Below are 26,885 nucleotides of genomic sequence, written 5' to 3'. Positions count from 1 at the left end.
TTGCACGAGCCTAGATGATCGAATTCTCGTTTGTGTTAATTTTCACCTTCCTCGGTAGGAGAGAAGGTATATTTGCTGCATTTGTATAGCTGTGCAACAAAGGTGTCAGGAAATCTTGTATGCTTGGAAAAGAAAAACGACAATAGCTGTAACGATTCTGTTGCCGTGGAAAGCATCGATTATCGATTTAAACTAAAGACCAATTGGACAGAGTCTCTCGAAGAAAATGTCTAAACCGGCTGTTCAGAAGCCGCTGGCAAATAGGAATAACGGGAACGGTAAATTGTAATGTTTTGCATCGTCGATTCTACTTTCCATGGAAACGAGCCCAGTAACGAAACGGTGGTCGTGGTGGTTGCGGTTGCGGCGGCGGCGGCGGCGGCGGCGGCGGCGGCGGTGGTGGTGGTTGTGGTGGTGGTATATATATTCTAGACGCCGCTCAGAACTGGACTATTACGGCTGAGCAGGCTGCCAATCCCTAGAATTCGAGTCTGTAGGCACTGCAGCTAGTCTCGTGGTCTTGAAGATTGATCGTGCATCGGGATGCCGAGGGCGAAAGGTCAATATGATTCGCAGCAAGAGCCTCCTCGTTATCGGCTACCCAGTAGCCCAACGTGTCCGTGTCATAAGTCGGTATTATGGTCACCTCTGGGGAATAAGAGACACGCGTCAATTGAATCGTAACTAATTGCAATTAATAGCAACTTCGTTTCGAGATTTAATTATGCGATAATCGAATCGTGTGTCTTGAAGAGAGTCGGTGTGACGGAAATCATTGTTAATAGAACGAAAAGGAAACTTACCAAGATCCTTGTCCTCCCAAGTCTTCTTAGCTTCCAGCAACGCGTCGTAAACCTCTCGGCTCGGATCAGTGCCGCTAAAGACGTAATATCGCGCGCGAACTCTTTTGAAAAAGTCCAACGACGTGTAATAGGAGTTGCCATGATGAGGCACGTACGTCAGATCCACGTACACCGGTTGAATTTTGTTCTTGGAGTCCTTGATCTTCTTCTCGTTCTTTCCGGGACTCTCCGAGCGTTTTTTATTCTTGAGATTTTCCGACAACACCTTTCTCGCTTGTTTCTTCTCTTTCCTGGGTGTACCTGGAGTGGCTTTGTTCGATATTTCATTGGTGACAGGAACCGGGGCGGGCGAAGGTAGCCGAAGAGGTTCACCCCATTCGTTCACGGCATCGAAACGTTCTCCGACATCCGCCGTTTCCAGTTGATTCGAGTTGGTCGGCTGTGTCGTCGGGGTTTTTAGGTTGAATCGTCGCGGCGGCTTGGGCGACGGAAGGCCCAACGGTGATCCCCATCCGTCGAGAGGATCTTTCTTTGGTTGTTCGGTTCTCGTGTCGTCGGTACTTCTCTCGGTCACCGTGTCGTCGGACACTTGGTCGCGGCTAGCACTGCCGTTCGTGTATCTCAGGGATACTCCGCCGCGCAGCGATTCGAGGGGTTCCTTAATTTCCTTGCATTCCATCAGAGCCTTCTCGAAGTCGAGATCGGCCTCGTCGACGTATCTCTTTGGATCCGGTTTCTCCTCGTAACCAGCCGCCGCCGCATACTCTTTCTCCACGGTGAACAACAGTTTCGACGTCGAATCGCTCGGTGCCGGGACAGGGCCGCTGGTTTTCCGTATACCGACAACGTCCTCCTGGAATGTTTTCATGGCACTGATCGGTGACGGGACCGCGGGCAATTCGCCGTAAAAGCTACTGCTCATTGCGGCTGTCGAAAACGCAACTGGCGATCCTTCATGTTTTTCGCTACTGCTCTCGATTCGTTCGCTCGATTCCGGTAGATATCCGTAACGATGGCTACTCCGACTCATCGAAGAGGAACACGGTCCTCCTTCGCCATCTTTCGCATCTTTAGTATCTTTGGCATCGTTCGAATCTTTGGCATCCTTGCCGGTTTCGCGCGTTGCGTCCTTCGATTCGGAACGCTCCGACTCGGACAACTTTAAACCACCGATCACGCTGCTGATGGCTGATTCAGCGGCATCTTTGCTAGGCAGATACTCATCCACCTTGACGTCGAGTTTCTCCGCCAAAACTACCGTCTCACCTTTCTCGTTTGTCGTCTCTGTGACTTCTCTGGTTGTCGTTACGATCTCACCTTCGTCCGAGACGGTTTTAGTTGTCGTGATGATTGTTCGTATGACCTCGCCCGATCGAAAGCCTTCCGGCGTCGCTGTCAACGATCTGTCGGATCTTCTGCTGTCCGGTGTAGATCTTCCAGAGACGTGGGATTGAACGGTACCACTGATCACATCCGCGACAATGTCTCGCCTAAGAGGAGACATTGGTCGTTTATCCTTTTGTGCGGATTTCTCGCCGTCTTTATCCGCATTTATAACTCTATCTGCTTCTACTTTCCCTTCGCCATCTTTTTCTTCGTCTCTTCTGATATCAGTCGTTTGTTTCAGGTCTGGTGTGCCTTCGTCCGCTGTCAAATAATCATCCGACTTGACGCTGGTGACTGTTGTTTCTTCTGTCGCTTCTGCCTCTTCTTTCGAGCTGTCGCTTCGTTCTGCTGTTTCGCTGGAACTTTTCCCTTTCGGGCTCTTATCGACGTCTTGGCTCGTTTTTTTCGCCGATGATTCTCCCTTCTCGTCCACGGATTCCCCGACGCTCGATTCTTGAGTAATTACGATCGTTTTTAGTTTGGTTGTTATCGTTTCGATCACTTCCGACGATTCTTTTTCCTCGGCCATGATTTTCCTTAATCTCTCCAACTCTTTGGGATCGGTAATCTCGTCCTCGGGAACGACGATTTCGCGTTTAATCACTTTTGTGATCACCACTGGTTCATCCTGCTCGATAATTTCGCGTTTTATCACTTTTTTAATTGTTTCGGTGATTATTTCGGGTTGCTGTTGTTCCATTACCTCGCGTTTCACGATTTTCTTGACTACGGTAACGTCGTCGTCGTCGTCGTCGTCGTCGTCGTCGCCGCCGCCGCCGCCGCCGCCACTTACATCTTCCCCTTTATCGTCCTCTGTCAGCTTAACCGCGATACTCGAATCGGCCAGTTGCTTTACGTCTCCCTCTATTTTGCTGTCCTTGAACAGGCTAATTATTTCTGTAGGGGATGCGCCGGTTCCCTTTTCCGTCGGGTGTGATGTAATCGTGCCTATCTTGTCCGGTGAAATACGAAGATCGGACGATTTACTACCGACGGATTTATCCTCGACCCTCTCGACCGTGGACGCCGTAGGTTCCGAAGTTGAATCCGGTGTCCCGTCGCGAGTAATGTCCGGGGTTTGCGTCGTAATGTGAGTGGTACGTATCTCTGTCATTCCGCCAACAAACGCTTTGTGAAACTGGCTCTCGTAATTCACCGGATAATCGGAAATCGAGCCGTGCAATTGTCCCTCTCCCTGCGTTTCCGGATACTCGGCCGTCGTATAACCGTAACCTGACTTTCTATGGTCGTCGGGAATTTCGTAACGAGCCTTCTCGGAACGATAATCCTCCTTTTCGTAGCTCTCATTCGGCTCGTTATCGTCGTCGTCGTCGTCGTCGTCTTGGTAGATATCTAGCGAATCGATCACCGAGTCTCTAGAAAGTTTCCTCTTCGCTATCGTTTCCTCGATTATTTCCAAGATAATGTATCGAGGCAGGCCTTTTCTTAGAATTATCTCCTCCAAACTCTCCTCCGTGATCTTTCTTGCCTTTTTGATGAACTCCTCGTCCAGTAGTTTCTCGATTTCTGTTCTCTTCTCTTCCGAGATCGAGACTTCCTCGTCGATGTGCGGTTCGGAACGAACGGGGCTGTCCTGGGTAGATTTATCGGAGGCGATCTGTTCGGAACATACACTGGGACTTCGAGAACCTCCGCTGGCATCTTTTCTCTCGATGTGTCGATCTTGGCCCACCGATAGCATTCCGTCTCCGATACTCTCTGTTGCTCTCCGTAACGTCAACGATGTCGATTCGGTATCTTTTACGGCAGATCGTTCAAGTTCCTCCGCCGCGTCTTTTTCCGCCCTTGCTATTTCTTGCTCCAGCGCAAAGTCGAACACCGAGTCTCTGCGTACGTTCGCTTTCGCGATAACTGTTTCTATGATATCCATCACTACGAACTCCGGCACCGAATACGTCATAACGATCTTCTCTATCACGGATGTCGTAATTTTTCTCTTCCTCCGTACGTATTCCTCCGTGATGTACCTTTCAATATCAGCTTTTTTCTCGGCCGTCACTTTGACGATGTCCTCTTCGTTTCCTTCTCCCTGTTGATCGGTTTTCCCATCGCTGCGAATCGTTGCAGTGGTGTCTGTGTCACCGATAATTCCCAACTCTTTATCGATTAGTTTTATAGGAGCGATGCTGATGCCCGTGGAATCTCCGGATTTCGACGATAACTCGGGTGAATGTTTTTCATCGATGCTCGGTTTTCGCGTGCCTGTTTCTACAGAGGCGGCATCCTTTTTCACTTGCTCTTCAACCTCTTCTTTCTCTGTCTCGTATATGCTTGCACCTCTTGATCCGGTGGAAGGAGTCTTGTCACCGGATTCGTATAAACTGTGAGATCGAGATCTATCTGCCGGCGTTTCGTCACAGTCTTTATCTACGGACTTTTTCTCCTCCGAATCGGACTGCTCGCCTTTGGATTTCCCGCAAATGCTGCTCTCGGTATCATCGCTGGCAGTAACACCAGATGATCCACGCGTACCTATATCTACCTTGGAAGTATCGATGCCCTTGGATTCTTTTCTTTCCATCGAAGCTCCGGATTTCCCGACTACCGTGCCATCCTCGACGACATCTTTCGAGTCCACTTTCACATCGATATCGCTGGTTGTTGCAGAACGCACCATACTGCTCGTCGAATCATCGATAATAATTGGACTCGCTGCATCGGTTGACTTAGACTCGTCCGGCGTGTTGACATCGGCAACGGGAACCGTTGTGCCAGATTCGTCTATACAGGTGCTTGGGGACCTGCTGGATGTTTTTACACTTGCGGTTTCATCGACGTCCTTCGTTTCCGACCTTTCGCTGACGACACTCGGCGATTTCGAGCGATCCATCGATTCCTTCGGTTCACCAGACACGCTGGTAACGCTTGCTGATCTAGACCTATCGAGCGCCGCCTCACGGTCGACTTCCTTAGAGTCGATTTTTTCACTGGTACGGGTAGTGGACGATGTTTTATCGGCTATACTCGGAGATCTAGATTCATCGAGTACTTTCCCATCGACCCCTGTCTCTGTATCGTGCTTTTCAATACTAGCACTCGAAGTAGCGATTGTAGTAATAGCACCGAGGGTTTTGGATTTTTCTACCGTAAGCTCGATATCGATGTCCTTCGATTCAGGTTTTTCACTGGAAATGTTCGACGGTGATTTCGATCCGTCGACCGATTCTTTTTGTTTCACGGCTGAAACGCTGCTGGCAATGCCGGTCGATCTGGGCTTTTCACATACTTTATCGTCGCCATCTTTCGAATCTACCATTTCACTGGCTGTGCTGGGTGATTTCGGATGATCCGGACTCGCTACACTCGGCGGTGATCTAGACTTATCGAGTCCCTTCTCGGTAGCGGTACTACTCGGAGATTTCAATGTTCCAACTGCTGTTTCATCGAGATCCTTTAATTCAGGTTTCGCACTGGCGATACCGTGCGATTCGGAATGATCAATCGCTGCTGGTGCTTTGGATTCCCCGGAATCGCTTGTCACGCTGGCTGATCGAGACTTTTCTTCTATTTTTTCATCGATATCTCGCGAATCGCTTCGAATCTTCTCGTCGGCAATGCTGGCTGACTTCGAACCGTCCGTCACACCGACAGTATCAACACCTGGACTCGCAATGCTCGGTGATCTAGACTTGTCGAGTGTTTTCTCGCTGATCTCTGTTTCGTCGTGTTTATCAGCGGTAATACTAGGAGTTCTGGACTTAACAACGGCAAGCTCATCGATGTCCTTCGATTCCGATTTCTCGCTGGCGACGCTCGACGCCGTTTCTTTTGCCTCAGCGGCAGAAACGCTTGTTGCTGCAAGGCTAGGCGATCCGGACTCAAGTTTATCAGTGGCAATGCTGGGTGATTTCGAGGGATCGGTTAATCCCGTGGAATCACCACCCGTACTATCAGCTACACTCGGTGATCTACTAGACTTTTCAACTGCTTTTTCGTCGGCCTCTGAAACGTCAGGCTTTTCAGCAGTCGTTGTACTGGGAGATCGGGATTTTCCGACCGCAGACTCATCGACATCCTGTAACTCAGCATTTTCACTCGCGATGCTTGCCGATTTCGATCGATCAACCGGCGACGGTACCTTTGATTCTTCTGCTTTGACGATTTCTTCTTCTTTATCAATGTATATTTCATCGGGCCTTTCGGTGGTGATAGTAGTACTAGGACTCCTGGACTTTACACTTGTAATTTCGTCGACATCTTTCGTTTCAGGTTTCTCGCTAGTGACGCTTGGCGATTTCGATCGATCGGCCGGTTCTTCCTTGGGTTCGTCGGAAACACTAGCAAGACTGGGCGATCGAGACTTTTCGTGCATCTTTCCGTCAACACCTAGCGAGTCGATTTTTTCCCCGGAAATGCTCGGTGATTTCGAACGATCCGTCGTCGCTGCAGCGGATTCACCACCCGGACTCGCTACACTCGGTGATCTGGACTTGTCGAGTACTCTTTCGTCGATGTCTTTGATATCGGGCTTTTCACTAGTACTAATGCTACTCGGAGACTTGGTTGTTTCAGCTGCTGGTGTGTCGGCGAGATCCTTTAATTCGGATTTCTCGCTGGTGACGCTCGACGATTTCGAACAATCGACCGCCGGTCCTTTCGATTCTCCGGAAACGCTTGTTACGCTGGGCGATCGCGATTTTTCTAGCGACTTTTCGTCAACGTCTCGCGACTCAAACTTCTCACCGGCAATGCTGGATCTGGACTTTGAACCGTCCATTACACCGACAGTATCAACACCCGGACTCGCTATGCTCGGTGATCTAGATTTGTCGAGTGTTTTCTCGCTGACATCTGTCTCGTAGTGTGTAGCAGCGGTGATGCTAGGAGTCCTAGATTTACCAACTGTAGGCTCGTCAACGTCCTTCGATTCTGATTTCTCGCTGGCGACGCTCGACGGCGATTTTGTTTGATCAACCGATTCCGTTCGCTCGCCGCCGGAAAGGCTTGCAAGACTGGTCGATCTGGATTTTTCAAATACCTTGTCATCGATATCTTTCGAATGAATTTTTTCAATGGTAGTGCTGGGTGATTTCGGCCTGGCCATTAATTCCGCGGAATCACCGCCTGGACTCGCTATACTCGGTGATCTAGACGTCGAACGTGGTCTCTCGTCCAATTCCGAAACGTCAGGTCTTTCGGTCGTTGTGCTGGGAGATCTGGATTTTCCGACTTTAGTCTCATCGATCTCCTTCGACTCGGCTTTTTCGCTGGCTATGCTTGGTGATATCGATCGACCCACTGATACCGGTTCCTTTGATTCGTCTGGTTTGTCAGAGACGCTTGTAACGCTAGATGATCTAGACTTGTCGATTTCTTTTTTATCGATATCCATTTCATCGGGTCTTTCGGTCGTTGTGCTGGGAGATCTGGATTTTCCGACTTTAGTCTCATCGATCTCCTTCGACTCGGCTTTTTCGCTGGCTATGCTTGGTGATTTCGATCGATCGACTGATACCGGTTCCTTTGATTCGTCTGGTTTGCCAGAGACGCTTGTAACGCTAGATGATCTAGACTTGTCGATTTCTTTTTCATCGATATCCATTTTATCGGGTCTTTCGGTCGTTGTACTGGGAGATGTAGATTTTCCAATTGCACACACATCGATATCCTTTGACTCTGCTTTTTCGCTGGCTATGCTTGGTGATTTCGATCGATCGACTGATGGTTCCTTTGATTCGTCTGGTTTGCTAGAAACGCTTGTAACGCTAGGTGATCTAGACTTGTCGATCTCTTTTTTATCGATATCCACTTCATCGGGTCTTTCAGTAGTGGTGGTGGTGGTGGTGGTGGTGGTGGTGGTAATGGTGGTGATACTAGTAATAGGAGTAGGAATAGCAGTAGTAATACTAGGTGTCCTAGACTTTACACTTGTAATTTCGTCGACATCCCTCATTTCGGATTTCTCGCTAGCGGCGCTTGGCGATTTCGATCGATCAAGCTGTGCCTTGCTTTCACCTGGCACACTACTACTGGTCACTGTAGTGGGCGATCTGGGCTTCTCAAGGTCCTTTTCGTCGGCAATGCTAGGTGATTTCGAACGGTCCGTTAATCCCGTAGAATCACCACCTGGACTGGCTATACTCGGTGATCTAGACTTTTCAATCTCTTTCTCATCGAGCTCTGTGATGTCAGGCCTCTCGGTCGTTGTGCTAGGAGATCTAGATTTTCCGACTGCTGTCTCGTCGACATCCTTTAAGTCGGCTTTTTCACTGGCGATGCTTGGTGAATTCGATCGTTCGACGGATGGTTCTTCCTTTGGTTCCTCGAGTTTGCTAGAAACGCTTGTCACGCTAGCGGATCTCGACTTGTCGATTTCCTGTTTATCGACATCTACTTCATCGGGCTTTTCGGTAGTGGTGGTGATACTAGGACTTCTGGATTTTACACTTGCAGTCTCCGCATCGACATCCTTCATTTCGGCTTTTTCACCGGCGATACTTGGTGATTTCGAACGATCGACCGATGGTTCCTTTGGTTCACCTGGTTTGCCAGAAACCCTTGTAACGCTAGGTGATCTAGATTTGTCGATTTCTTTTATATCGATATCCATTTCATCGGATCTTTCGGTCGTTGTGCTGGGAGATGTAGATTTTCCGACTGCACTCTCATCCACCACACTATCCTTTAACTCGGCTTTTTCGCTGGCTGTGCTCGGTGATATCGACCGATCGACCGATGGTTCCTTTGTTGATTCGTCTGGTTTGTCAGGAACACTCGTCGCACTGGCGGATCTGGACTTGTCGATTTCCTTTTTATCGATATCTATATCATCAGGCTTTTCGGTCAAGGCAGTAACACTAGACCCTGTAGACCTTACACTTGCAGTCTCGTCGACATCCTTCGGGTCGACTTTTTCACTAGCGACGCTCGGTGATTTCGATCGATCGACGGATGGTTCCTTTGATTCATCTGGTTTGTCAGGAACACTTATCGCACTAGCGGATCTGGACTTGTCGGTTTCTTTTTTATCGATATCTATTTCATCGAGTTTTTCGGCATCGATGGTCGTCGTCGGCATGATACTGGGACTTATAGACTCGATATCCTTCAACTCGGCTTTTTCACCGGCGATACTTGGTGATTTCGATCGCTCAGCCGATGGTTCCTTTGATTCTTCTGGTTTTCCAGAAACGCTAGTAACACTAGGAGATCTAGACTTGTCGATATCTATTTCATCAGGCTTTTCGGTAGCTGTGGTGATACCAGGACTTGTGGATTTTCCACTTGAAGTCTCCGCATCGACATCCTTCGTTTCGGCTTTTTCACCGGCGATGCTTGGCGATTTCGAACGATCCACCGATGATTCCTTTGGTTCCTCTGGTTTGTCAGAAACACTCGTCGCACTAGCGGATCTGGACTTGTCGGTTTCTATTTTATCGATATCTATTTCATCGGGCTTTCCAGTAGCGCTGGTAACACTAGGACTTCTCGACTTTACAGATGCAGTTTCGACGACATCCTTCATTTCGGCTTTTTCACCGGAGATGCTCGGCGATTTCGAACGATCCACCGATGATTCCTTTGGTTCCTCTGGTTTGTCAGGAACACTCGTCGCACTAGGGGATCTGGACTTGTCGGTTTCTATTTTATCGATATCTATTTCATCGGGCTTTCCAGTAGCGCTGGTAACACTAGGACTTCTCGACTTTACAGATGCAGTTTCGACGACATCCTTCATTTCGGCTTTTTCACCGGAGATGCTTGGCGATTTCGATCGGTCGGAGTGTTCCTTGGTTTCGCCGGAAACGCTGATCGCGGCGCTGGCCGATCTATCCAAGGTTTTCTCATCGACAACACCGTCCATTCTTTCCTTAACGTCCGCGGACAAACTCACTACGCTAGGTGACCTGGATTTATCGAACAGTGTCGCGTCCGCGTCTATTCTGTCCAGTTTCGAAACAGTGGGGGATGCTGATCGAGATTTCTCGACGCTTGGCGATTTCGAACGATGATCCGTTGATTCGAACGGTTCGCCAGGGCCGCTCGTCAAGCTGGACGATCGAGATTTATCAGCTGGCTTCTCGACCGTATCGGATTTTCCCGCAGTACCGGTCTGCAAGTCCTCGGAAGCCCTTACTGTGCTCGGTGAGACTGGTTCGCTCTTCTTATCGGATTGCTCGCTCGCGATGCTCGGAGATTTTGAACGATCGATCGGCCCTTTAACCTCGCTGGACACACTGGCAACACTGGGCGATCTAGATTTCTCGACAGACATTTCAATTTGCTCCCTTCGGTCTGTAGTTTCGTCTATGGTTACGCTCGGTGATTTCGGCCTATCCGCTGTCGTTCCCGTTGTGTCGCTGACAGGACTCGTCGTCGTCGTCGTTACGCTTGGCGATCGAGACTTGTCGAGTGATTTTTCATCGGTATCCGACCGCTCGCGTTTCTCGGTAGCAGCGTCTGTAGTTACAGCGTGATCACTCGTGTCTGTGATCTCTGTCCCATCGATCTTTTCTATGTCGATGGTCAACGGTTCTGAACTCTCGATAATAACATCTGTCATTTTGTTGTCCGGCTCGCCGGATTTTTCGCTGTCCGTGTCTTTGATGTCTTGTACGATCGTTGAAAGTGAATGAATTTTCTCGGTAGAAACACCAGACGACGCGGACGGTTCGCTTGGTTTCGTTTTCTCCGGTTTGCCAGTTGTTACAATTGAGGATGTATCTTTATCCGTCGATTCCATCTTGTCGGTTACCTCGGATGTCTTGGATTTGTCGATGGTGTTCGATGGAACAACAACAACCGGAACAACGTCTTTAGGGTGCACGGTATCGCCTGCTTTTACTTCTGTTCCTGGACTCTTTTCGCTTGGTTTGCCATCGAGTTCTTTCGCGTGTTCGGCTGGAGCAGCGATTTCGTCGATTTCCCTCGACATCGGTTCCTTCTCCGATAGCTTTGGTACGTCAGATTTTTCAACAGGAGTCGCTTTTAGGATCGATGATACCGGTGACGATTCGATGGACTCTGCCGAATCTTTTGTATCCTGTATGCTCTCTGGACTTTTCGGTTTCTCTGTAGGTGATTTGGTCGAAACAGGTGATTCGGATACACCTGTCTCGAAAGGTGCTTCCGACGATCCTACGTCGGCAAGTACCGGTTTTTCTTGAATTTCTATGAAAATCGCTTCTTTATCCAGGCTAAGCTCTTTCGGCTGCTGCTGCGGCGATTTCGATGCTTCCGTGTGAACCGACGGGGACGTGGTGCCGGTGGTGATTTCGTTGGTTTTACCGGCTTCCGGTTTCTCCAAGCTATCTTCAAGATCGTGCGAGTCGCGCCTGTCCATGGGCGATTTCTCCAGACTGTCTTCGGGTGTTACTTTACCGACATCCTTCGCTTCTGGGATCGATCTCTCCGAAATACTGTCCTTCTCGGGGCTACTTGTTCCGGAACGAAGAGAATCTTTGTCCAAAAGCAACGAATCCTTGTCGGGCGTTGACTTGACCGACGACGTGTCCTTGAGAGAATCGTCGGGAGTGACTGTTTTGGTGAACGTGATGCTACCGGTTGGACAGATTTCCGTCTCGTGTCCACCGTCTTCGCTGCTCGCTGTGACCAACATTCGCCGAACAGATCCCGCATCCGTATCTTGATCGACTTGCTTCGGTGGCTCGTGGACTTGTTCTCGAGCCGGTACGACCTCTGTGGTATATTTCGTGCCGGGTCTGTGAACCTCGTCGTCGGGACTCTTATCTATCTTTTCCGCGGTGTCTTCTGGCTCGCGGTGATCGTGCTTCTCGTCTTTGTCAGCGTCGATTATATCCAGTTTCGGCTCGGCTGCTCTTCCCGTGGCATCAGCCAACTTTACCTGCGGCTCGACTATCGGTCGAGCCGCTTCTTCTTTCGATTTCTGCTCGGGTGTCGCACCTGGAGCTCCCGTCGTCTCTATTTCAGCCGTTAGTTTCGCCTCGATCATCGGAGCTGTTGGTTCAACGTCCATCGATGGCAATTCGTCCTTTGGTGATTTCTCTACGACAGATTGCTCAGCTGTCGGCGAAATTTCGGCAGTTTCCGCTGATTCTGTTTTCTCTTTCGCTTCGTCCAGGTACTTTTCAACGGTGTCCAGCGACTCGGACGATTCCGTTACCACGTCGGCGGTCGAACCGCCGAGATCCTTTGATTCTTTCCTCGCGATTTTCTCCCTGTCCAATTGCGGAATCGTGGTCGCGTCCGCACGCGACTCTTCCTTCTCCAGCTTCTCTTTTGTCTCGTGAACAAACTTTTCGTCGGCTTCGACAACGTCGCTCGCGACGTCTTCGAGAGCCTCTTCGGCCGAGTAGTCTTTTTCTTTGGTTTCGTCCGTCGTGACCGAAGTAAAAACGACGCCAGGCGACAACGCCTTATCGGTATCCAGAGCGGTGACTCTGACGTCGGAAACTTTGTACTCCTGCTCGACAGCTTCGAAATCATCGGTGGCGTCTTTCTCCTGTCCTTTGCCGGTTGCTTGTACAGTTTCTTTCGTTTGATCGGCCGACACTGTCTTTTTCTCTTCGATATCGACCGATTCTCGCGAGACTTTTCTGCCGATGGTAACGAAACCGTCCTCTTCGCCCTCTTCTTCCTCGACTTCGTCTTTCCTTTTAACCGATCTTTCTTTTTCTTCTTCTTCTTCTTCTTCTTCTGCCGATGGTAACGAAACCGTCCTCTTCGCCCTCTTCTTCCTCGACTTCGTCTTTCCTTTTAGCCGATCTTTCTTTTTCTTCTTCTTCTTCTTCTTCTTTAGACACGCGTGTTTCCATCTTCGATTCCGCTTCCACTTCTGTTTTCGTTTTCGTTTTCTTTGTCTCTACACGTGTACGTTCCTTGTCTTGTTCCACTTCAGCCTTGTTTTCTGTCTTCAACTGGGATTCAAACAGATGCTCGTCCACCGACACATCCATTTTCAGTCTAACAATTATATCTTGAATAATTCGAATAACAATCGTTCTCGGTACCATCATCTTTATCGTGATCTCCTCGATCACTCGTATAGTAATACGTTTTCCCTTGGTAATGTATTCGTTGATAATGTACTTTTCCAGTTCCGTTCTCAATGCTGGCGTAACAGATCCCTCGAGTTTTAATGTAGTTTGCGCGTCCTCGACCACGTCTCGTTCCGAAAGTCCTCTTTTCACGATAACTTGTTCGATGATGTAAATCACCCGTTCCCTCGGAACACGTTTCACCGTCGTAATGTATTCCACGATAACATTGGTTATTGTTACTTTTTTCGTTAAAAATTGCTCGATAATATCTTCCACCAGACGATCCGCATTGTCGACAATAGCTCTTAGATCGTCGGGCAATTCACCGTCTGTCGGAGACGCTTCTTTGCTTTCGTACTTGATTTTCTCGGTGACAAATTTCGGCGAGGTTGGCGTCGAGCCAGGCGAGACCATCACGATTTCTGGTTTCGCCGGCGAGATCTTCTGATCGAATCCAATCACCGACTCTTCGATCTCCTCGGGAACGTGGCGTTTGACGGTTTCCTTGACGCATACGTCTTCCACTCCGGTCTCCATCACGTCCGTCTGAATCAGATCCGAGGTATCATCGGGTTTTCGGGATGGTTCGACCGTGTCGTCGAGCATGGACTTTCTGCGGGCCGAATCCTCTTTGAAAATTTCTCGGCAGATCTCCTCGACACTGCCGCGATAGTCCTCTGATTCGTGTTTCGGAGACGCGATTGTCTCGCGTTCCAGCGTCGTTTTCACGCATTCTGGCTCATCGATCTCCTTGGTCTCCTTGGTCTCCTCGGTCTCCTCGGTCTCCTCGGTCTCCTCGGTCTCCTCGAACTCCTTGGACTCCTCGTGCGGACGCGACGACAACGTTTCGATTTGCTCGATGAGCTCCTCGACCTCTTCTTGAGGCGGAAACTCCTCGGTGATGCCTACTCTGGTCGGAATCACGAGCGGTGCTCGGTCGGCCAATTTTCCAGAGCTGCTGCTGTCTTTCGGTTTACCAGTCAAGTCCTCTTTGAACGGCGGCGACCGTTTAGCGGTTTCGTCTCCGAACAGCACCTTGTCCGAAACGAAATCATGTTCATCCCGCAACACTTGGGCGACTTTCTTCACAATCTCCATGACGTCTTTCGGCTTGTCGTCGATCTCGATACCGACCGTGCCCGCGAGAACTTCCCCGACATCGCGCACAGCCTCTTTAACGTCCCTCACAATTCCAGCAATTGCATCTTCGTCTTGCTCGAATACCGCCTCGAATCCTTCGTCTTTCGCTATGTCGAACTGTACTTTCTCCGTTTGTTTCGCAAGCGTGTCGGCCGATTCACCCTCGATTTGCGGCTGCATTTCCTCCAGTTTCTCGACAACACCCTCCAGCGTGTCCTTGACAGCATCCTTTATCGGTGCTTGTTCGATTTGACGCGCCACCACCTCGGCAATTTCGTCCTCCAGAGACTCGAAGGAATCCCTCGAACCGTCCCTGTGTTTCTTCGTGGATTTTCCGGTAGGTTCGGAAACGGTTATCTGCACCCTTTCTCCCTCAACGTCGTAGCGTTCGCGTTCGTCAGTGTACACTGCCGCCGTGTCCTTCCTCGGTGGGCTGGTGCGCTCTTTCGGCGATACTCGTTTCGTCTCGTCCAATATATCGTGCGCTGGAACTTTGTCGGCCTCGTCTCGTGATGGGCGACGCGGTTCCTCACCGTCTTTAGTTTGATCTTGTACGAGACCGGTGGCAGGTACGCCGATGGGCGCGATTTCATCGGGACTTGGCGTTTTCTCGGTCGTTTTGCCCACCTTCGGGAACATTTTCTCCATATCGACATCGTCGATAAGCGTCTTTTCTTGTACTTTCGGCTCCTTCGGTGAGCTGGACTTGGACGAGGACTTGTCGTCGGCGTCCTTTTCGTGATCCTTCTTGGACTTTTTGGTCAACTTGTCGATACCTTTCTCGAATTTATCGGCAACCTTTCCGAAGAAACTGAAGACACCTTTCTGTTCCTTGATCGGCGGTGTCGGGGGTTCTTTGACCTTTTGGGCCGACGGGGCTGGCAGAGGAGCCTTGTCCTCCTTGTCCTTCTCCTTCTCGAAATCGTCCATTCGGTAGAATTTCGGATCGACTTCTTCGTGAACCGGCAAATCGGCAACTTCGTCCGGTGTTTTGACAATGTCACGCTGCATACAGGGCGCAGTTTGTCGTACGTCGAACATCTGAACGTCGTCAGGCTTGGTCGGCGCAGATTGGGCGGGTCTCGTGAAACTCGGAGTTGTGGGAGGTACCGCGGTAACAACGGCCGCGGCACCTGGGAGAGTAACGGGAACTGCTTGTTGCTGAACTTTTACCGGTACAGCAGTAGCTGCAGTAGCAGCGACAGCAGCAACATCATCATCGTCGTCGTCAGCAGCAGCAGCAGCATCCTTCTCCTTCACGTCCTCGCTAACGTGTTTCTCGTCAATGTCCTCCTTGATCTCGTCCAGAGGAATTCGTTCGTCTTCCGGAAGTGTCGGCGCCGTTGTCGTGGCACCGGATTCTATCGTCGAGATTCGCTCCTGCGACTCCTCCAATTTCTGGGAAGGAATCTGTTCCTTTTGATCGGCTTCCGGCTTTAAATCGGTGTCTGTGGTTTTCTTCTCGGACGAGTCCAATTTGTCCGGGCTCAGGCTGGAGAGCTCTTTCGTGATATCCTCGCTGTCCTTTTTACCGCCGGAATCGTCCTTCTCCTCGACTTTCGAAACAGTCTCGATCGTCGACGGAATGATATCCTTTGTCTCTTGTTCTTTCTCGATTATTATCGCCGTTTCCATTTCCTTCATCAACCCGTCCAACGACGATCTCTTATCCGCGCTCTCGTCTCTCTCCTTCTCCTCGATCTCCCCTTCCTCTTCTTCCTCCTCTTCTTCCTCCTCTTCTTCCTCCTCCTCCTCCTCCTCCTCCTCCTCTTCCTCCTCCTCCTCTTCTTCCTCTTCCTCCTCGTCCTCTTCCTCTTCCTCGAGATCATCCTCGTCACCTTTGCCCGCCAAACGTTCCTTGTCCTTTAATATTTTCGCCTTCTCGGACTCGGCTTCGTCGAGAATATGCTTCTGTTCACCCTCGCCGCTCTGCATCGAATCCTCGGTGTACACTTCCTCCTTCTCGACGATCAGGTATTCGTCCTCCTCGGTCAACTCTTGGCTTCCTTTTCTCAAGCTGTCCTTCTTCGGTGCGTCCTCGATCTCCGCGGTGACATCCTCCTCCGTGATGTCTTCCTCTTTCTTGTCGGTGACTTCCGCCGTGATCTCGTCGTCTCCCTCGAAACGATCGTCTTTTCTCGTCTCCTCGATTCGTTCAGCTTTCTGGAGCACCGCTTCGATCTCCTCGACGACTTCGCGTTCTTCCTTCAGGTCGGCCAGTACTTTGCTCTCGATCGAGTCCAACGAAATATCTTCCGATTTCTCGATCAGACTTTTCTCAGCGAGTCTCGCAGCTGCCACTGCCGCTGCCGCTGCTGTTTCCGGTTCGATTCCAGACGGTGTGGACACCGCGGAGGAGTCGGCGGTACCTTTGTCGCCCTTTGGTTTACGAATAACTACACCGTCTTTGTCCGACTTAACGGACGTTGTCGGTGTGCTTCGTGTCGATTTCGCTGGGCTTCCAGGCACGCGTACTTTGCTCGGACTAACCGGTTTTCCTCTGCGTACGATCGGTCTTCTGTCTATCGGTTTAGGCTTTGCTGTTGCGGACACTTTGACCGCGGCGGAGGTTTGCTGTTCCTCCTTCGCGGCGTCTTTTATCGCGGATCTTTCGATCTTCTTTTGTTCGACGACTTTTCTGTTGTTCGCGTCTTTCGCGCTCTTCGCCGGGGGTGCGGTTACCGTTTTCGACGCTACGACTGCCCTGGCTTTCGACACGCTCGTTCTCGAGGACATCTCGGTCTTGCTCGCGATACCGTTTACGCTCTTTTTCGGAGTGGTCGGCGACGACTTCACCGCTACGCCGCCGCTCTCTTTCCTGTCGACCGACGACGGTTGTTTCGTCTTTTTCCTCACTTGTCCGACCTTGGACACCGTGTCGGTTTTCCCAACTTTTATACCTCCACCTTTGGTCGTTTCCTTTCGCCTCGATTCGCTCTTCGGTTTCGACTCTTTCGGCGGAACGATCACCTTCTCCGGTTCCTTTTTAACGCCGCCATCTTCTTCCCGTTTCTCGGACTTGTCGTCCAATTTCGAAGCCTCCCGTCTCGCGGTCTCCTTCTTCGCCTCTCTCAATTCCTTCTCGATCTTTTTGTTCTCTCTGCCCTCCTTGCTTTCCACCTCGATCTTCTTGTTCTCCGCCGCTTTTCTAGCCTTCATTTCGATCTTGGCTGCTTGCGGTTTCGTCGGTATGATCGGTGTACCGGCTTGCGGAACACCTTTCACGTGCGCGTCATCTTTGATCGTTTTCCCGTCGGTTATCGCCGATTCCCTCTTTTCTCTTTTCGCGTCCGCCGTTCTCTTGGGCGGTTCTTTCTCGAGCAAGCCCAGTTTTTGTTTCACGGGTTTCTCCCGCAGAGTGGCCAACGACGTGGACGGAGAGAGGCTCTTGGCCGAGCAGACGGGATGCTTGAGGAACTCCAAGTGTTTAAGTCGCTCGAAACCCTCGAAAATCTTGTATTGCGGCGTACTGCCGGGAAATAGAATCCTGGTGATGGTGTCCTCGGGATTGGCCGGCTGCCAGACGAGAAGCACGCATATCGAGACGAGATTCTGAATCGGAAACATCAAGTTGTTCGAGTCTTTCTTATGCGAGCCGGCGAACAACTTCGAATCCGACGAGTGCCATTTCGCCATAAATTCCCTGACTTCGCGGCTGTCTTTGCTCGGGCTGAGCACGTACATATCCAGCGTGCCGTGGCCGACTTTATGGTACAGATTAATCGGATCGGGATCTCTGTAGCACGGGTGAGCTCGCAAAGTGATGTGACGCAGGTTGAGAACCATCTCCTGTCCGAGATCGGTGAGATTCAAGATCAAAGGATCGACATCCTTGTCTCCGTCCGGTGAATTCGACTGTCTTCTCTCCTGTCGCGTAAAATTACAAAAATTAGATTTTTCTTCTCTTACTCTCAGACCGGGGGAAGCGGAAACGTTAACTCGACGAGTTTAAGTATAAAATACTTACGACGAGGTTACAGAAAAAGTGTCCAATCTGAGGATAAACGTGCATCTCCTTTTTTTTACGAAGAACGCTGAACATGCCACCGACGTTGCTGTTATTGATTCTAGTGACTAAAACTGCGTCGAGACGATCCAGATGCCTGGTAAAGTCCCAGAAACAAGCCTTTCTCGCGAAACCGCCGTCCACGAGCATGTTGAAGCCGTTTATGCCGAAAAGCGCGGCATCACCTTGTCCACCGGGGAAGACGTATAAAGTAGGATGACTAAATCTAATGTTGCCCACAACGTCGGACGGTTCCATGAGTTGATCCAGTGTTTGAGCACCGAGATACTGTCCAATGTAGTTGATGAAACTCGTGATTGCGGCTACTCCAGCGGTAAGAACATCGTCGGGATTTACTCTGACTCGACAGGATCTGCTTAGGACAAACAATCGTTAACGAGGACGAGTATTACTATATTCGATATAATACCGCGTTTATTTTATAGGTACTGTCCAGATTTTGAAAGGTTGACTGGACAAACAATCGTTAACGAGGACGAGTATTACTATATTCGATATAATACCGCGTTTATTTTATGGGTACTGTCCAGATTTTGAAAGGTTGACGACGACGACGATAATGAGACGACATGAACGACGATACGTACCTGGTGCAAGCTTCTTTGGACAGCCGGTTTGTCGTCCAATCACCAACACCCGAACAATGAATGTCAACTGTGACGCTATTCTCGTAAGCGCGTAAAACTCTTTGTACCTCGTGTTCGCTGAACGCGTCTAAGAAATCAGCGATGCTAAACGTTCCATCCTAGAACAAATGATGATCAGCATGTAGTGGTTGTTTAGCCAGTCGATCTGGATATCGTTCGAACGATAAGTAACTGTAGAATTATCGTTGGAGATAGCAAAAGCATATGCGTACTTGCAGTATCCAGGAACCATTTCCACCGAAGGTGTAGCCTGCGTGTATGATGTGCCGATGTTTCGTGAAACTCGCGAGAAGGTTCCGGATACATTGTAATAATGTGTTTGTTTGCGGGTGAATCAGAACTTCCGTAACAAGATTCTCGGTAGCGTATTGGATCAGTCGTTCGCCTGAAATTTCATTCGTCTCGTTGACTACAAGAAGAACAGGATCGCGTACCGTGTTGGTACGTATTTATACACGTATGTATGTATATGTATGTGTATATGTATATTGTTCGAACGTATCGTTAGTTCTCAACCAAATGGTAACATAATAATACGGAGCATCTCGATATACACGTATATGTATAGATGTATGTAGATACATTTGCTAAACTATTATACAAGTGTCAAGTACCATTCCGAGCTTCTTCGCCTTCCGGTGCTTGTGCTACCAACGCCAGTAATTCTTTCTCCAGATCTACGTGACAACTGTCCTTGTCCCATGATAGAAAGCCTGAAATATTCAATCGGAGCGGATGGGGCGTTCGTTTCTATTTTCATTCGAATCTAATTATTATCGCGACCTAGAACGGGGTGCCGGTAGAAGTATATAATGGGTCATAACCAAGAGTCTACACTACGTTGGCTTCATAAAGCGGGGGCTATACTCAGGGTCGAGTAATCTAAGGCTAAGGTTAAGAAGACGGGAAACTATTGTTCCTCCATCTCGCATATATCGCAAACCACGGAAAATCCACGCAAATGGACAAACAAGATTCTTGCCGATATTCCCTGGTAAAGCCAGACGTTCAATCGGTGAGAAAAAGAATTATTGCGGGTATACGTGTGTCGACATTGCCGTTGTTTATTCGAGCTCCAACAATAATTGCGCGAGCAGCTGCGTCATCTGCTGGAATTCGAATGATAATAAACTAAACATTGTTCGTTCAAAGAGAAATGAATTTAACGACGACAGATCAGGAACGGGAAAAGTCGTTTCATGACGTCACGAATACCGCACCCCGTCCGTCACGTGGTTCGTTCTGTAGTAGCCATCAATCGATCGTCGCGTATCCTGCACCCACTCTCCTCTATTCGCATTTATGCTACGACGACGACGACGACGACGACGACGACGACAACGACGTTCCACCTTCTGCTCGTTAAATTCGATGCACATGCGTGTATAGTTGTGGTATATGTTCGTATATTCGTCTTGGACCGAGATGAATACATTGTACGGCTAAAGTAGATCATTGGCGTTTGCTTATTATCTCTGTATATTAGACTAATCGAATATTTGAATATTGTTGTTGGAAACGTAACAAGTATACATACGTATACATATTACGATTACGAGTATCGGACCGTTTAAATGGTTATGTCGAGGCACAGAAGCAGCAAACTCCCTGTGTCAAATTGATCGGAAGCCCTGGAGGTGATACAAGGGAAGCCGTGCCAGATACGTAAGAGAAAGGGGACAGGGAACGGGGGACGTGTGCCCTTTAATACTTTACGACCCCTAAACACATTTTCTTTCTCGAAATTATTCACGCATGTATCCACGGAAACGACATGATAACCCGAATGATATCTGACGGATACCGACGGTACAATGACGCGTGATATATCTTCCTCGTGCGGGTGTTGTGGGTATAGGTTACTGTTTACGGTTTACCGTAATCGCGATATCGACAGGCAGAGGCTGGCTTCTCGATTCCGTCGAGAAAAGATTAACAGCGTTAAACCGCTGCCGATGCCGCCGCCGCCGCCACCACCATTGCCTTGAATATAGGTACACCCGGTACTTAAAAACAGTGTGGTGAAGAATATACTCGGTTAAATATAGACAAAATCGTGGGTTTCTTCGTCGGAGCATTTACCCCACCCATGGCGTCCCTTAGAACCACACTCGTATTCGTTTCCATCGCGTTTCTCGATTTGCATTGACTTTTCGTCCTTTTTCTGTTTTTTCTCGCTCGACGACAGATGCTCGGAACGTTAGGGGTTTGCCCAAACTATGTTTAGACACAGTTTTCCGTTGTCCTCCTCGCAACTTGTACGCTTACTTCTTTACCCGAGTAATCCAAATTTGCGAGTTTTTCATTGATTCCCGTCTTTATCGTAAATACCGAAAATAAGGAAGGTCGTCGAGAAATGTGTTGTATGCATCGCGTATCTATCGGATGAAACACGAGAGAAGCGCATGCGGGAATATCGGCCGAAGGCTTTTGTTGTCCAACAGGGTCAAAAAGTTCCTTCGAAAACTGCTGATACACCGCTGACGATTGATCTGCCGAGAGGAAAAAACACTCGGTCTCGAACGAGGTCGACGACGACGACGACGACGAGGAGAAACCTCCTCCAGGTTCTTCTAATCAGCTCTAGCTACCTCTACGTGGCTACAGATCTGTGTAGTGTCTGTATATTCGACATATTCTTCCAATATACATCGAGAGCAACATCGTCGGGACAGGTTGAAAAAATTGGAAAATTTACACACAGTAGAGGTACTGTGCAGTAATTCGTCAAATGGTCTGTGCATTAGGTAGGCACTTGAAAGTGCCATGTACGATCTTGGTGGAATAGTATAGAGAAATCGACCTAGCTCGCGCCCGTAGCTATTTATACATACAACACCGGGGCGAAGACCCGATCCAAGGGTTTATCTTCAAAGATGCAACTGAAACTTTGACATTTTGCTTCTCCAATTCGACGATGCACATGTCCTTATTTTTCAATAACAAGTATTTACCGATACAATCGTCATCGATCTAATCGTTGTGGATTTCCAGTAGGTTTTCCTTCTTCTTCTTCGTTATATTTCGTTCGTTTCGCCTAATTGACAAGTTGACATCGACTCAATGTTCATGAGAGATGTTGGTACGACGAGATGTTCCTCTCTACCTTAGCAAAAAAGAACGAAAGGACGAACAGGAAGCAATAAAGAAAAATTGCTCTTCTTTCCGTATCGCGACTAAATTTATCGGCAAATAAGATACATGGATTAGTCCAAGGGTCAGGTTCAGGTTCAAGAACAAGGTAATCGAGAAACCGAGTTTCACGACTCGAAGAGCACGAGATACGCGAGAGAGCAAAACACTGGCGAATGCCGTGGTAAAATTAGACATACTATATTCAGTTGCACGTACGATGAAACTACTATGTATACCAGTAGCTGTGTAAACGTATACCGCTGAACCTATCGTGTCGTCCTTCCATTCGAGGGGTACAACAAGTACATATCTGAAAATCGTATAATCGTGATACCTACTTGTGTACCTACTCTATAGAAATTTTCTATAATACATTGCCGGTAGTGTTGTTTAATCGAGTCTACTTAGGAAAATCGCTTCAGCGCACAAGCGTGTTTCCTCGATCTTTCATGTAGGTATTACAATCTCCATAGAATTGCGTGTTGCAGGAAATTTGTTCGCTCCACATTTTCAGCAGCTTCTCCAATCTACTCGGCTAAAACTCCTTTCTATTTTGGATTCGTACTCGTACGTCGATGCAGTCGAAACTGCTCGACGACATTCTACCTAAACTGAATGAAAATTAAAATCGTGTATGTGTTTGGACAGAAATATGTATGCAGGGGCCACCGCCGCCGCCACCGCGCCGTTGCGGTGTTACACTTGAACGCGTGTGAATCTACATATGTACTGTACATGCATACCAACACGTGTATTATACAGATTTATACGTATGCGTATGCTACGAGTGTAATCTCCAACAGATCCCTCTATACGAGAGACCTTCCGGATATTACAAGCATCGTGTAACTCCAACTTTCTCGATGCTCCCCACGTCCTCAATCATGATTCATGTCGCCACCGCCGCCACTACCGATCGAGCATGTACATAAGAGTATGGCTCTGCTCTTCCTACCTTGCGTGTACGTATGTGTCGATACCCGTGAAATATCCGTGAGCACGTGTACATGCACGCACATGCACCGGCTCGCTCGGCTATTATCATGCCAGTCTTTACGATTCTGTTTTACTTTATACTTTTTACTCGGTCTACATATTTTATTGTCTCACGCCATTTGCAAAATTTTCATGTTGGACTAGTTTCGCACGTACAACAAACAAAGAAACCCATCAGGAATGTCAATATTCAATCAAGAAATGGCTTCGCATCTGTTTATCGTCCTGCCAAATTTGCCTCACATGGATTCACATACATACAGAGGTACGAGTACTTATGAGTCACGTATAAGTTGCCGGTTAGCACGTTTTCATTGTGCTCATTGCATACGAAACGACCGACACGCAAATGCGCATGCACGAAATATGAAAATCGGCATTTCATATATGTATAATACCGGTCTAACGTAGGTACCGAAAGTAGTCTAATCGAAACGATGAATTTTTCTAATCTTCCAACCACAGCTATCTTAGCTAATCTTACTCTGTGTGTGTGTGTGCGCGCGCGCGCGCGCGTATGTGCACTTTAGAATTTGTGTTTCGTTGGGTTTTGGAAATGGGTCGAATCGTTCGATTCGATTTTCCCTCACGCCCACCACTGTCCCTAAATTTATCCCCCATTTCCTTCCTCCCTTTGATTCAATTATATTTCTACTATGCATCTACATATAGGTGCAATCGTTATGCATTCGGCAGTGTTGGAGGGTGACGAAATAATGTCGTCATTTTGGCTTAGCGACAGTTTTCACTACCAACCGAGTGGATGGATTATTGATCCAAGTTCTGGGGACTGCGGGGATGACTGGAGACCGGTACTAACATGCGCATGCCGCACCAACCTTTTGCTACATGCTCTTTTCCACCACCTACAATTTCCTCTGCTCTTCCCCTACCAACCCCCCTACCCCCACCTGTCCCTACATTTATACTATAACAATTCTATCGAATTTCACGCATCTCTCTATTCTTTCGACCGCTAAAACTCGATCTTTCTGTCGCGTCGCGCTGTCGTGCAGGAAATTGGAAAAATAGAAAAATAAAAAAGCAAAAGGAATGTACGCATCCTTGCCCTCCTTACGTTATTCCACAGTTCCTGTGGACATCTACCCCGACAAAGATTGCGACAGATGACAGTCGTGATTACATTTGCGCCAATCAGTTATTCAATTAACGAATTGCTACGAGCGATGAAAAATATTCGTTACCGTTCAATCTCTAGCATACTTATGTGTTCAGAAACGTGATCTATGATTATGTGATCATTTACCAGCCGTGAAACGTAAGAAATAGTGACGATACATTGACCCCTTTTTCGAGCTTGATTTAAAACGAACGGCCAACAACGGCAACAACGAATAATCGAACAAACAATTAAACGAATGTACGGACGAACGATCCACGTGCCGCCTAATTTTCTCGCTAACCAACGTCCGCTTAAACTCCGCCTAGCAACAAGAGGAACCCATCGAGTTTGCTGGGTAAGCTTGTCCGATAAATCGAAAGGAACGAACATGTACGCACAGCGAACAAGAACCGTTACCGCTTGATATCACGCGCGGAAGTAGCAACGAGCAGGTATCTACGTGTGTCTGCAATTGTAATGATAATCGTAATCGTAATCGAAATTATTGCGATTAGTAATATCCGAATCGTGTTCATTTCTTACGACGATCGATGCGATTTACCACTTAAAAGTTTGACTCGACCGAACATTCGGAACGGGGGGAATGATGGAAGCGGAAAAACTCACCTTTCGATAGACGACTCAAGATGAGATCTTTGTGTTGCGCGGTGTGAGGCTCTGGAAGCACAACGAGAAGATAACAACCGCTTAGGGGCGATGGTGGTGGATGTTGTTGCTGGGAACTCGGTGCCACTGGATTCCCGGTTCCTGGAGTAACCGGAGACGTGTTTTCTTGAACATTTATCGACGATATCGTAGTCATCTCTCCTCCCCCTCCACCCTCACCGGTAGGATCCGTGGTACTCATTGCTAGCATCAAACAGACACGGAAACACGGGTTGAACACTTGGAATTTCCTTCTTTTGTCGTTAAAACCAATTCTTCGTGTCATCAAGATCCATAACGTTTAGGAATATCATCGATTCGACAAGATCTACATATGTATATCATCGAGACAAACGCCTGATTATTCCATGTATGCATGTACACTAACCACTGTCACTTCTCGCCGCTGCGTCTGACACATGACATCTTGTTACCACTAGCAACGTTTCAGAATCGTTTCACTGATAGACCGTGTACCGTTGTATCATTCTTATTCAATATTATTCGCATGATTATTTAGTCGATTGTTGGTATGATTCTATCTGAGTACATTTACCGTAAAAGTAAACTAAACGAAGAAGATGGTTTTTGGAATCTTCACACTATAGCAGTACATATGATCATTGTATCGGTTCACTAACCCGACAGTCGAACAAGATTCGAAAACTTTAATTTCAATATCGTAGGTTTAGTAGCAAGAATGGTGGTGGTGGTGGTGGTGGTGGTGGTAGTAGTAGTAATAGTAATAGTAGTAATAGTAGTAGTCGTAGTAGTAGTAGTAGTAGCAGTAGTAGTGGTAGTAGTAGTAGTAGTAGTAGTAGTAGTAGTAGCAGTAGTAGTACCAGCTGTAGTAAGTAGTAGTAGTGATAGAAGTAGTAGTCGTTGCAGTAGTAGACTACAGATCATGCTACTGTCTAATGGAAAAAATTTGTAATGAATTAACGCGGTATTAATATTCGCTACAACCTGAAAATAGATTCGACATAGACGTCCTACAGTTAGAGATTTCTCTTGTGAGGACGAAAAAATCAAGTTGCTCGAGTGAAAAAACGTTAGAGAGACGAGGCGATCAAATAGTACTAGAATCTTACCGAAACAAGAAAATTTCGAAGAATATGCGTGAAAAGTGTCTGCGTTGTCTCACCGCGAATACATGCGGACAACGTCGGCGCTTGATATTGCGCAGGATTCGCACGACCCTTTTTCCTGAAAGCGGTAGGGCTACGTCCTATCGTCCAATGCGCAGGATCCGAAATTCTCCGCACAGCCTTAGATCATTGATCCAAATTCTGACCAACCGACTAGAAAACAGGACATAAGATAAAGATATTCTCATGTATCGATTTTCGTCTCATCTATCGATTTCGTTGAATTGCATTTGTTTCTTTTTAAGGAACAATACGATTCCCCTTCTTGTAAGTAGATTTCGTCGATCCACGTGATGAATCACAATCGAAGAACGGTTACGCGGACGGTCACGACGAGTACGTCGAGTTAAATGCTCGAAAGTATCCGTAGAATGGAAAAGTCAAACAACCATTGCACCGAGTAGGTACTGGCATTACTGTCTACCGCTTAGTAACAACCCCTTCCGCAGACCAACCGATGAACCGAAAATCTCCACCACCCGTTCTTCAGAAAGATTACGACGAAAAGCTACTCGGTCCCCTTGTACTGAACGTGAACAGAAATTTGTATGAAAAACTACAAACTGACAGTTGTACGTCTCTTACCTTTTTACGTGGCAGGTCTGCTTTATTTTAAATTCGCAATCTCTCGATATATATTCCAGGAGGATCCTCCTTCTACAGGACGTGAAACCCAGGTGCAAGGGCAAAGTGTCTGTCGAAGAAAGTCGGAGTTTAAATCGAAGACAGACACACCGTCTCCCAGCAGTCTGCTTTCTGGTCTAAGCTTCAACTCGCTCCACCCTACTCACCTTGTCCCTCTCGCGTGTACCGTGCCGTGGCGCGTGCAGAC

The 26,885-nt window shown here is 48.2% G+C and overlaps 1 protein-coding gene across 1 annotated transcript; it reads right to left on the bottom strand.

The window, feature by feature from the left end:
* Positions 1-346: 346 nt before the first annotated feature.
* LOC107190727 (microtubule-associated protein futsch-like) lies at positions 347-26,885 on the bottom strand. Its single transcript, XM_015579594.1, is given in 11 exon segments — positions 347-648; positions 804-9,939; positions 10,303-12,819; positions 12,821-18,178; positions 18,279-18,690; positions 18,926-19,083; positions 19,198-19,370; positions 19,600-19,698; positions 24,867-25,109; positions 26,639-26,747; positions 26,845-26,885. Coding segments are annotated over 9 exon segments (18,264 nt in total). The 5' UTR covers positions 25,108-25,109; positions 26,639-26,747; positions 26,845-26,885; the 3' UTR covers positions 347-478.

The sequence above is a fragment of the Dufourea novaeangliae genome, unplaced genomic scaffold (assembly GCF_001272555.1).
Source record: "Dufourea novaeangliae isolate 0120121106 unplaced genomic scaffold, ASM127255v1 scaffold196, whole genome shotgun sequence".
In the NCBI taxonomy this organism is placed as follows: Eukaryota; Metazoa; Arthropoda; class Insecta; order Hymenoptera; family Halictidae; genus Dufourea; species Dufourea novaeangliae.
This window is presented reverse-complemented; position numbering and strand designations above follow the sequence as displayed.